The 13,101-nt window shown below is 35.1% G+C and overlaps 1 protein-coding gene across 1 annotated transcript in view; it reads left to right on the top strand.

The window, feature by feature from the left end:
* ESF1 (ESF1, nucleolar pre-rRNA processing protein, homolog (S. cerevisiae)) overlaps positions 1–13,101 on the top strand; it is a 65,380-nt gene that overhangs the window by 39,617 nt on the left and 12,662 nt on the right. Inside the window, exons 11-12 of the mRNA XM_008564792.1 lie at positions 8,543–8,664; positions 11,439–11,526. Of these exons, the coding sequence (XP_008563014.1) occupies positions 8,543–8,664; positions 11,439–11,526 (210 nt within the window). The remainder of the gene's footprint in view (positions 1–8,542; positions 8,665–11,438; positions 11,527–13,101) is intronic.

The raw sequence follows: 13,101 nt of genomic DNA, 5'->3' as shown, positions 1-13,101 counted from the left end.
TGAAGTATTCATACATGCTACACTGTGGATAAACCTTGGAAATAACTGTGCTAAATGAAAGAAGCCAGTCACAAAAGACCACATATTTCAGATGAAATATCCAGAACAGGAAAACCTATAGAGACGGAAAGTAGATTAGTGGTTGCCAGGGGATGGGAGGGATGATAGAGTTTCTTTTTGAGGAGATGAAAATGTTCTAAAATTGTGGTGATGGTTGCACTTATCTGTGAATACATAAAACCACCAGGTGAATTGTATGATGTATGAGCTATGTCTCATTAAAGCTGATAACTTTGTTAATATGGTGGGCGGACTGTGGGTGCATTTGGGATATTTTAAAATCTTTCTGGGACAGATTTTTTTTTTTCACTGAACATTATATTGCAAAGATCTTTATTTTGTGCAGCCGTAATTAATTTGTTTGGCTGCTATACTACAGTTTATATATCTGTTCTCTTGTTTGTTACACATTTTGATTATTTTAGGTATTTGCTATGGTGAATCATGCTGTTAGGAACATTTTTATATGTGTCTCCTGGTATGTATTTAAGTTTTTCTGGATGTTTATCTAGAAATATAATTGCTAGGTCATATGGTATAAGAATGTTCAACATTATAGGTGTGGTGGTATTAGTTTACATTTCCACCAGCAGTGCTTGATTTAAATTTCTCTTATCGCTAGTGAGATTGAATGATACATATGTGTTTCCTCTTTGGTGAAATACTTCTACTTATAGATGTCATTTGGCCATTTTTCTGTTGTATTATTTGTACTTTTACTGTTGGCTTTTAGGAGTTCTTTACCTTTGATACTAGTCCTTTGTCTTTTAAAGAATAGCAAATATCTTCCGGTTTGTAGCTCTTCCTTCCCATACTTTCTGGTGTCATCTAAACGAACAAGAGTACTTGCTTTTAATATTATCACATTTATCTTCTATAGTTAGTACTTTCTTTGTTTTATTTAGGAAATCCTTTTTAGTACAGATGAGTGCAGTGGTTCCCCTTTATTTTCTACTGAAATGCTAAAGGATTTGGACATTTAAGTCTTTGATCCATCTGGAGTTGATTTTTTTGTATAAGGTAGGGATCCAGTTTCATCTTGTGCCACATAGAAAATCTTTTTTCTCCTGTCCCATTTATTGAAAAAGCTCTCCCTTTCCCCGGTAATTTGACATGTCACTTCTGTCATGTACCATTGTTTCAAAACTGCATGGATCTGTTGCTTGACTCTGTTGTACTGATCAGTTAGTCTGCCTATTCATGGATCAGTACCTCTCTTCATAAAACTGAATGAAGAGCATAAATGACCACCACACCTGGCCCACATGTAGGCCAGTTGGTATGAGAGTTCTGTGAAGAAAACAAACCAAAAAAAAAATCAGCAACAACATTTGAAAGGTCTGCAGCATGAAGTATCCTCAGTGGAGAGCTGGGTTTCAGTTAGAGCAAGAAGATGAAAATGTTTAGAGGAATAGTGAGTTTTTTCTGATGATGCACTGTGAATTTCATAGAATTCAATGGTAGAGGGTTGGGAGGGGCAGAGTAGATGGTGGCAGAAGAGTGGGTGTGTAGTTACCTGCTGGGGATTAGGATGTAGGATATTAGGGGAAACCTGATGATTAGGGGCTTTTTGTGGTGGCCAAAATGAATAGGGATAAAAGGCACAAAGAGATTATTTCTGGTGGGATTGTTCCTGCAGATTGTGGTGGTGAGGCTGCGAATGTTGAGGATTAGGGAGGGAAGGATATCTGCTATTGTCATGGATGCACCAAGCCAATCTTAAGCCTTTCTGGGAAGAGGCAAATTTACTATATGCTGCAAGGCTCCTCCTCAACTCCTGATGACAGAGGTGCAAGTGAGGAAGCCAATTTGACTAAAGAATACTCTATCTTAATCCTCCAGGGCCCAATTTTGAATCCTGTCAGCTGTCAGCACAAGTTGGCAACTTCTCAGCCATTTGCTCTTAAAGTATTATGTTTTCCTCTTCTGCTCTATTTCCTCCTTCTGGAAATCCTGTTTGATTTGTGGGTACTTTCTCACTCCATATCTGGTAACTCATATCTTCCATACCTTTGAATCTATGTAGCATGCTGGGTAATTTCTTCAGTTCTGTATTCCAGTTCATTAAGTCATTTTTCACTCAGTATGCTGCTATTTAACCTGGCAATTGACTTTATCATTTCAATTATGTTTTTTATTTCAGGAATTTTTTTTTTCTTCCTAAATCTGTGTCATCCTTTTGATAGTCTGATATTTTAATTTCCTCTTTTGTTTTTTTAAATATGCTATATTCTGTATCTGGTAATGTCAAAATCCATGGTCTTTATGGTTCTGACTTGTAGTTATTTTTGTTTCTGCTTACTCTGGTTCATAGTGAATTTTGATTGCAATCTCATTGTTCTTGGATCTTTCTTTACCTATGGGAATTCTCAGAGGCCTAAATCAAAAGTCCTTATTTTAGAGAGTAGTTGCCAGGTGCCTAAGGGCACTTCCAGTCCAAGACCAATTGAAACTAAATATTTGGATTGAGGTATTTTGGGCCACACAAGTAGTGTGAATTCAAGCCACAAACCCATGGATTTGTGGGCTTGTGGTTATAAATTCTCTGGGGGAAAAATACGTATTTTTACTTCCCTTCTTTTGCCTTTAGTCAAAGCCCAAACAGGCATGTATTCCCTTTGAGTTGAGGGCATAGGGGTGTCCCCACTGAGAGCACCCTTAAGGATCTGGCTTTATGTAGTGGTCTCCAGTGGGACCTCCCACCATGATCAGACTCCAAACTCTGTCTCCTGCCTCCTTGGCCAGCAGCCCATTACAACTCAAGATCCATACTAGACCAAAGCAGATTAGTGTATGTCCCCAAGGAAAACTTCCTCCCTCTGAGCTACTTTATTATTTCTGTTTGAGCTTTCTAATTGTGACTAGACTCCAAGAAATTCCCTTTGTTTCCTTGCATCTCAGCCATTCATTTAAAGGTTTTCATCTAATTTCCACCTCGTCTACAAACATGTCCTATTGTTATTAGGACAAGTAGTTCTTCAGTCCTCTTTGCTACAAATTAATTGGCAGAATGGCCTCACCAGACTTGGCTAGAATTTTAGTTTGTTAGTACTAGGAAGGCTTGATACTATGTACGTTGTGATTACAGACTACTTGAAAGGCAGAGAAAACGTACAAATAAATTATAGGCAGATACAGGAAACAATAGCTCCCTAATGAGGCCCAAATGTTGCCTTATATTTGAAGTCAAGTTTTTGAGAACATTGAATTCTAAGAAGTAGGGACAGCTTGATTTATGGTAAACTGAATATACTTGCAAATGAAGGCATTATTTTAAGGGAGAGGAAAAGGATATTTGGAAGAGGATAGAGTACGGTAATAAGCTCAAATTTTAGACAAATGTAAAACAGTTCCTAACCAGTAAAATAGCTTTTAGGCAATCAATAACAACAAAAAGTATTAACATTTATTCATTCAGCAGACACATTGGGGAATTGTCTGTCGATACTTCATTGAATTTTGGGGGAGACACAGAGTTAACAGTTGGTTTGGAAGCAATTCCCATTCTAAGCAGCTTACCTATACCCTCTTATCCTTATTATAGCTATCTGTGTTGTTCCCATATAATAGATATAATAGCATTCTAACAGTATTAAGTGCAACCAAAGAGGATTTGTCAGCTCTGGCTGATGTCTCATTTTTGTTGTTTACTATTTTTCCCAAAGCTAGTTGCTATTTTACTTTTTGATTTCATGCATTGTTGCTCCCAGTCCACAAGGCTGGGAACAAATTTGACTCATTTTTCTTTTCATTTGCTCTTTTATTCAGCAGGCATTTGTAAGGTACATGCTGTGTGAAAGACCTTCCACTAGCCACTAGGGTTACCTTCATGAGTAAAACTAGCTATGGCCTCTGCCCTCATAGATCTTGCATCCTAGAAAGGGAGATAGCCATTAATAATAATAATTTTTTTAAATCACACAAATAAATATAAAATTGCAACTGCGATAAATGGTAGAGAACAGAAGGACATGGTACAAAAGTTTAGAAGAGGGATTTATAAAAGTTCACAAAAAAAATTGTTGAGATCATGAACCGGGTTCAAAACACTTTAAATCTTTATCTTTCTCAGTAGAAAGATTGATAATTTGGTTTATCCAATATGCTTTAAGGATACACTGTGTACATAGTCACTTTACCTTACCATGGAGGGAAAAATGGCACTGGCAAAGATCCTGTTTACTTATCTGGACCAAGTATCCCTATGACTTCTGTTACATGAGTACTGTTATCCCCATACTGTTGGGGATAACGGGCCAGTTTGAAGGGGTGCCTTTGATGGCAGTGTTCCTCAGGGCATGGCCTGTGGTTTTCCTCTACAAAGTCTTAGACCCAGAGTGAATTCCAAGTTTGGAGTTTTGGTGGTAGTGGTGGTAGTTAGTTATATTTTAAAAGCTGCTTTTGGAATTGAGTGTTACATGGTCTGATTTATAACACACAACCATAAAAAAAGATTGGGCCATAAGTGCTCATAAATATTCTCAATGGATCCTAAGTCCTCACTTAAATAAAAAGTGCTAGTTTTAGCCTATATCAGAAATCTTAAAATTTGTGTTTTGTTTTTTATAAACAAAGCCAATTATACTACCTACTTGAATTATTGTAAGTTATTTATGTCCTGCCTTTTGAAGACTTTTCAAATATTTCAAATGAGTAAGGTCAGAAGATTTGAATGTATACTCTCGTTTTAGTGGATTTTGTAAGGATATTTAAAAGTATTTTTATATGTATGCAAACTACCAAAATAATTCTGAATGTATTGTGCATAAAATAATTATTGTCATAATTGAGTCATCTGTGTTTGAAAGGGGTTTATGCCCCTTATTTTGTAGGATTATTGACATTATTTTTAACTAATTCGGCAGTCCTTGAAGATACACTTAAAATTTCTTAAATTTGTGCAAAACTAAAAACAGTTGTAATGAAGTTGTTTTTCAGTCACATAGTGGCTGCTCTCAAATGAGGTTAAAACTGTCTCTGAAGAATGTTCTCGTGCATATGCCAAGAAGCTTCTGGGATGGGCATATTTTTAAGAACTTAGAATATAAACAACTCTGATCTGTGGCAAGAGATTTAAATGACCTCATGACAACAAGAAGAACAAAGCATTTTTAAGTTATCATGGTGGTTTGTTAATTCATTACAATGTGTTTGTCATTCTCCTATTTTGGTGCATTGAGTGAAAGCCAGGCAAAAAAATTACAGACTATATTCAACTGAAGATACTATTTCTGTATTGTTGTAAACAAAGTAAGTACCAGAAAAAATACTGTTTCCTAAAAGTAAATGTTTCATCAGTTATTCTAGAGGTATAGATCTTTTTTTTTAAAACCACATGAACCACTTCTGGATAAAGGCCATTTATTTAGATATAAAGTTTTGATTCATTTTCTGTTGGATAAAATATGGGGAATGTGTTCCAAACATGAAAGATCAAACACTTGGCTTGAAATAAGAATCCCTTTCTTCACAACAGATCAATTAAGTGTTTATTAAGTACTTACTATGTGTCTGGCACTATGCTAAATATTATGGAATACAAAGGAAGGTGACTGCTTTTGGTCTAGTTGGAAGAAAAGCCCTACGCCAATGAAACTATAAAATGGAAAGATATTATATAATCAAGTACCAAATAAAATAGCACATCTCTTATGAAGTACAAGTCATGACATATCCTTTCTTTTCAGAAATGACTTCTAATTATTGTCTAGAGCAATGGAAAGATATTATATAATCAAGTACCAAATAAAATAGCACATCTCTTACGAAGTACAAGTCATGACATATCCTTTCTTTTCAGAAATGACTTCTAATTATTGTCTAGAGCAGTTGTTTTCAGTCAGGTGTGATTTTGCTCCCCACGAAGACATTTGGCAATGTCTGGAGGTGTTTTTGATTGTTACAGCTGGGGCTACAGGCATCTAGCAGATAGACCAGAGATACTGCTAAATATCTTACAATGTACAGGATAGCCCTTCACAACGAAAAATTACCTGGTTCAAAATGACAATAGTGCTGAAACTGAGAAACCCTACTGTAGAACCTATAAATGTCAATGCTGAAAAGTTTTGAAGTTGTGGGAGACAGACTCTTTCTTCCTCTAGAACTTTTCAGCCCCTGTAAATATTCTTTACCTGAGGCCCTTGGATCCTTACACAGAGATGATCATCGGGTATCCACAAACCCTCTGAGCATCGTATGTGAGTTTTTCTAGTACAGTGTTCCAGGGAGAGAGTCCATAGATTTTATCAAAACCTCAAGGTATCCATGTCTCCAAAACAGATTGAGACATCAAATGAGTGCTCTAGTCACCTGAAGGAGATGATAACACAGAATATTCCTTAGCATTTTGCTGAGGTAGACGTAGACTTTAAGATTCAAAGATCGAAATTAATCTGAAAATACTTTTTTTGGTGAAAAAAATTTCTATATCAATTTAATGCTTTGAAGTAATAAAATCTTAATGAGTGAGGATTATAGAAGAATATCAATTATTTTATTTTGTTATTCGAAATCAACTTGTTTTATCATAATTTGCTATTTTCTCCCAAGTGAAGATACCAATTTATATTGCCTAGCTGCTGTTTATTTGTTGAACCATTCAGAGATCTGGACATGGTTTTATATAGCCTACATTCCTCCTGAACACTGTTTAATAAAGTGAATTATGTTTTTCTCATAAGAAACATGTTTAAATTGAGAATTATGTTTCTGATTTGGTATCCAGTAAATCAGAGATCCTACCAGCAGTATGTTATAAATACAAATCTACATAACCTTGAGCGTACATATAATTTAATACTTTTTTAAGTCATAGAAATTGGAGATTAAGTCTTGGCCTAAAAGCCAAGGAAGGGACCTTAGAGATCATCTGTTCCAGCTGTTTCAAACAGTTCTTTGGGGCCCAAGGCCCAAAAGCACTGTTTTCTGTTGTTTTATATATTTGGACTTCTACCAAATATTTATTTGGGAAGGGGTGAAGGAGGGAAGATGCATTTGGGAAGAAGCGGTGTATACATCTGATCTAGACTAGCCTCATTTTGCAGATAAGGGCCTAAAGCCCAAATCTCCACATTTTATTCTTTGGCTACATTTCATTATTCTGTAGGTCAAACCAGCATTTTAGATGTATCTGGTAATAGTATAGAGGATGACCAGGAGTTCACATTTCAGCTGTGCAGCTTCCTAGCTGCATGTTCTTAGACAAGTTGCTAAATATTCTCAGTCTCTGTATATTCATCAGCAGAAAATAAATTATAACATCCTTAGGATTATTTTCACTTTCTTAGGATTTAGACTGTATCTTGGAAGATGATCTGGATTCTGTGCAGCTTCCTAGCTGCATGTTCTTAGACAAGTTGCTAAATATTCTCAGTCTCTGTATATTCATCAGCAGAAAATAAATTATAATATCCTTAGGATTATTTTCACTTTCTTAGGATTTAGACTGTATCTTGGAAGATGATCTGGATTAACCAAGTCTCTCTTAAGAGCATTTCAAATCATTCCATTTTTTTTTAAATGAATTTTGTGTCATCTGAATATTTGAAGACCCACCTCATTTCCACTTATCCGTGTCCTCCAAAAAATAGTTCAAAATAAAACAAACATCTTTATTATCAAAGGGGACAGCAAAGTAGTTACATTTCCTTTAGTTGGGTAGTTGCGAGGGTCTTTGTAGACTGATCAACCTTGGTGCTTTTTCTCCCACCTTCTCACCCCACTCCAGTTATCACATAAGACAGCTAGAAACATGAATCAAGAACAGCAGAATATAGGAACAAAGACCTTTAGAGATGAAATATAAGAGCAAATAACTGCATTGAAAGAACGAAACCATACAAAGTAGAATCTGAACTTGGTTATCCTTTTGATCTTGCTTAACTATGTGGCCTCATAGAGTGCTTGAGGAGAGATTGAGGATTCTTTCCTCTTGGGCTATTTCAACAGGGATTGCCTTACTAATCACTTCTTGTTAGTCACCTGTAGTTACCAGGGAACACAGGTTTTCACTTGCGTGACAGAAGCAAATAGAGGTAGTGAGATTAAAGACGAGAGAAACCACTTGTCTTTTGCTACAAAAAATTATTTAGTAGTATATCCTGAGAAGATTTTGTTCCAGATTTTTTCTTAGAAGTGCAAAACTATGAAGTACAGTATAGAGAAATGAAGGTTGAACCTAAATAAAGGGTTTTTCTTTAGTGGCTTGATCATATATCAAGTTGCTGGGCTTGTTTGTTGGTTTGTTTTGATTGGTTTGGTTAGGTTTATTATTGTTGTTTGTTATTAGGATACAGCTTTTAGAGAAGTTGTTTGCATGTCACTCTATGATCTTGGGGTATTACAAATATTCGCTATTGTATGTTGTCTTATTGCTCTATGAAATATGTATAAATTAAGTTTGTTTTGTTTTTGTAAATTACATTTGTAAGTGATTGAGAATATAACATTTTAAATTAAACTATTTGGATATTTTCCTCAGGTCTTAAAGAAAGTGCAGAAGAGATGGTCAAAAACAAATTGGAAGGAAAGGATAAACTAACCCCTTGGGAACAATTTTTGGAGAAGAAGAAAGAGAAAAAAAGACTGAAAAAGAAACAGAAGGTATCAGGGATAATTATGACCAAATATTTATTGAATACTAGCCATGTATCAGAAGGTACCAGGTGGTTGGCATCTGTTATCACAAAATATAACCACTCACTGGAGTAGGCCTTGTTATCATCCCAATTTTAAGAAAGAGGAAAGTGAGAATCCAATAGTTTAAGTGTTTTCAGCAAGGCCACAAAATGGAGTACAAAGCCTGGCAAGAGCACCTAGCCACCTTAACCACTCTGCTGTAATATTTTACATACTACCTAAATAAAGTAAATGGTTTAATTGATATCTAGATGTAAAACAGTATGATTCCATTCTGTTTTTGAGAGAGATACATACAGACTTTTTTCCTTGAGAATATATGCATATAGAAGTTTTTAACATGAAAGAAATTATGCCATACATTTCTACTTTTCAACCTGTATTTTTCACTTTTTAATATTATCATATGGCTCTTTCAATATCTTATTGTCATGAAATCCCTTTATCAAGAATATTTCCTCATGCTAATATGGTATCTATAGAAAACATGATTTTACTTCCATCATTCAGGGGTTAGCATCTTTTCCAGAGTTAGTGTCCTCAGTAATAGCAGAGATCACTATGGTTTTTGCCACTAAAAATACTCTGCCTCGTCACTGAAATGCAGCATTCTGGCAATAGTGTCATTGCCTTACCATGTTATTACTGATAATCACAAAATTTTACAATTTGAGGAATCTTAAATGATTAGTTCCAGTTCAACCCTGTTGTTTTATAATTATAGAAAATTAGGTGATTTATCTGAGGTAACACTGTTTGCCAGTGGCTAAGGTGAGACTAGAATCCCCATGATCTCTCAGTTCAGCATTTTTTCTACTATACTGTATTATTGCTCTGTATACTGTGTAAGCTTGTAGTGCTTTTGGTACAGCTGTGACTTTCAGTGCTATAAAGGTAGACAGGCTGCGAAGTTGAATGATGCAATGTAATAATTTTTGTGCTTCTGTCATAGAGTTTGTGGAAAAGGATAGGAAAATGGAGACATGGGATAAGAGCCTTGTCCCTATTGACATACTACCTCTATTCTTCCCTAAAACTTGCTTTAAAATTAAGTAGGCAATAAAATGTCTTTTAAATGGAATAACTCCACAAGTGTTTAACCTATTAGTTTATTGGAAAATTTTCAAGTGGGTCTTTATGGGGTCAGTAGTCACTCTGAGACTTTTAGCAGCTGTTCTGTCTGATTTTCATTTGCTAGGAGCTTTGAGTTTATCTTGTGCTTTTCTTTTTCCCTTCACTGAGCTAAATCTGAACTCATTTTATCAACAACATTCAAAATACATTTGTTAAGTGTCCAGAGTGTTCTGCACTCAGTGTTCTGTACTGGACTTGATGACTCCAGCAGATCCCTTGCAACTCCACAGGTTCTCTGCATATAGAAAAGTTTCAAGAATTTTTTTTATGTTAAAAATATTTTTGCCCCCTTTTCCATCAGTGACTTCAATTTTGATATTAAAAAACTATTACTGGGGCTGGCCAGTTAGCTGAGTTGGTTAGAGCATGGTGTTGGTAACACCAAGGTCAAGGGTTCAGATCCCTGTACAGGCCAGCCATGGGGGGGGGAAATTATTATTGGAGAAATGAATCCAAGTATATGTGCCATGGTATTTAGTATTTTGATCTAACTTTCATTTAGATCTATAAGCAGTTAAATGTTTGAGTAAATATGTAGTTAATAATCTCAAAAACTCATGTTACTACTGAATCCATTATAATAGTTTGGTGAAGAAATTCTTAAAGCTCCTTGTTCTTAAAAGGATGTTAATATCAAAATGAATATTCTTTAGAGCTTAGTGGGTCTTCTTGTATGAAGGATGATGGTTAGCAATAATGCATTCTAAACATTTTTGTTAAAATGGCTTAGAGATGTTTTAGATTCCTGGGGATAAATTCAATCTGGTTAGTCTGATCTTAGTTCATATATGTTCTCTTTATTTTATAAGCTTGATTGCTTAATTTAAATATACTAATTTAGTAGATAGCCTATTCAAATTTGATTAGGGAAAATTTAACCAGCAGATTTGCTTAAAAATAGCCCAGCAGTTTTCAGGGGTAGATTACACATAAAACAAGATAATTATTGAAATTGGGTGATGAAAACAGGGGGTTTATTACACTATCCTTAACTACTTTTGTACATATTTTTAAATTTCATAATAAAAAATTTTTTCAATTAATCAGCAAATGAATTGTTTACTCTTAAATAAGTTTAAGAGGTAACCCACAGTGCAGTACTTGACGCTATTGATAGTCACTGACATTTCTCAGTTTTATGAGAGATATGGTTATCTCTTCATTGATCATCCATCTAAAGGCATTCTCCTCCTTTGAATGTCTGTTTCACTTTATTTGTGTGTCTTCCAGTATGTCCTATCTTGAATTATTATTAATTATATATATATGTATCTGTTTACGTGTCTAATTTCCTTTAATAGATTGGAAATTTTTTGAGGGCAGAAATCATGTATCCAATAATTTTCATTTCTCCCAAAAGCCCTACATAGTTTCCTGCATTTGTTAAGTATTCCATAATTATTTGTTGAACAAACAAAATAATGACTTAAGTGGGAGTTTTTTATAAACTGCTTTATTTTAAAAATTGATTTAGTTTTTAGATTGAACTACTTAATTTAAAAGAAATAGGTGATTTATCTAAGGTAACACAGTTTTTTCACATGCATATATATTGTAGTCCTTATAATAATGAAACTGTATGTATTTTTACGTTCAACTTTAAGGCTATTGCTGAAGAGGCCAGTGAAGATGAACTTCCCTCTGATGTTGATTTGAATGACCCATACTTTGCTGAAGAAGTTAAAAAAATAGGTAAGCCAGCCCATATTTATAGTTTTCAGTTGAAATCTAAAGAAAAAGGTGAGATAGGTGGAAACAATATAAATTAATCATCCTTTTAAAATTACTTGAATTTGTGTAGCTCCCTTAGTGGCTTATAAGCAAGTCTGTCCTCTGAGGTTCAACCATTGGTCATATTGGGAAGGGTCGGCATGTCCCCTGTACATACAAGGAATAATATTTTTATAGGAGGCTTTTGGTAACATGGTTAACTAGGTATTCCTTTCTGGGAAATATCTTTAGAACCAGTCAGATTGACTCTATAAAGGGAAGAAAGGAAATAGAATAATCATCATCTTGTGTGCTTTTGCTGATTTTTTATAACGCAGTTCAGTCTAGGTCTCTCTGCAAAGACAATGAAGAACTAGAGTATGAAATGAATTTGTTTATGTGTTTACATTGATGTGTATATAATGTTTTAAAATATATACATGGAATTGTAGTATAAATGCTTTTTCTGCTGAAATGTACAAAAGCATCTGTGTTTCATTTTTCCTTTTTCATTTATGTTAATATAGCTAAAAGCCAGCTTTCCTCTTACCTCCCTTTCTCCTTTGAGTCCCCAAACTATCTGGTATCTAATTTTCTATATTCAGGGAGCCCTGTTTCTATTGTGTATACACCACTCATTATTTCCTGAATGCTTCCATTCTTACGTTTTTGGTGTGTGTAAATGTGTTTGGTAAGGTCCAGGCCATACTTGGACAAGCCAGTACAGAGAGAACTATGAGCACTTTCCAGTTGTTCTCATGCATTTTGCCTTCCCCTAATCTTTATACCACACACATGAACCCCAAAAGGCTTGCTCCTGGAGCAACTCCAAGCTGGCATTGTAAAGAGAAGGATTTTATGAAGTTTTTCTGCTTCTTGTCCCTCGTGACTAGTGGGCCAGAATAGCCCTCAACAGGAAAGCTAAAATTGCTCAAAATTATTTTCTGGTTGTTATAGCCTTTTAGTACTGACATTTTATTGATTAAAGGAGGTCAAGATGAATAAAGTCTGTTATAGGATATGAGATTCTTGGGAACTAGACAGGGAAATGAAAACTTAGCATATTCTGCTTTTTATCATACCTGAGCAGTCATTTCTAGACGATGGTGGGTTTCAGCCTTTATCCTCTGGTTTCAGGAAACCAAGTTTATAATGGAGAAATGTGAAGCATTATAGTTTCCTTGTTCTCTATCCAAAGTGCTTCATTTGGCATGTGAGTTCTGGTCAGATTGCAGAACTCAGGGTAGGATTCAAAGAGTAAGTTAAATGGTTTGATGGCTTGGGCTAGCCAGTTTCTTGGAATCAGCACATATTTTTTTTTTTTCATTAAATTTTTATTTTGTCAATATACAATGTATATGATTATTATGGCCCATCACCGACACCTCCCTCCCTCCTCCCTCTCTCCCCTCCCCCCCAAGAATGTCCTTTCCGTTTGCTTGTTGTAACAACTTCAGAAAGGTATAGTTGTTATATCTTCTTCCCCCACCCCGGTATTTTTTTTGTGTGTGTATGTGGGTGAATTAATTTATTTTTTAGCTCCCACCAATGAGTGAG

This window comes from Galeopterus variegatus, unplaced genomic scaffold (genome assembly GCF_000696425.1).
Source record: "Galeopterus variegatus unplaced genomic scaffold, G_variegatus-3.0.2 Scaffold191, whole genome shotgun sequence".
Lineage (NCBI taxonomy): Eukaryota > Metazoa > Chordata > Mammalia > Dermoptera > Cynocephalidae > Galeopterus > Galeopterus variegatus.
The sequence above is the reverse complement of the archived record's forward strand: the minus strand, read 5'-3'. Positions and strand labels throughout refer to the sequence as shown.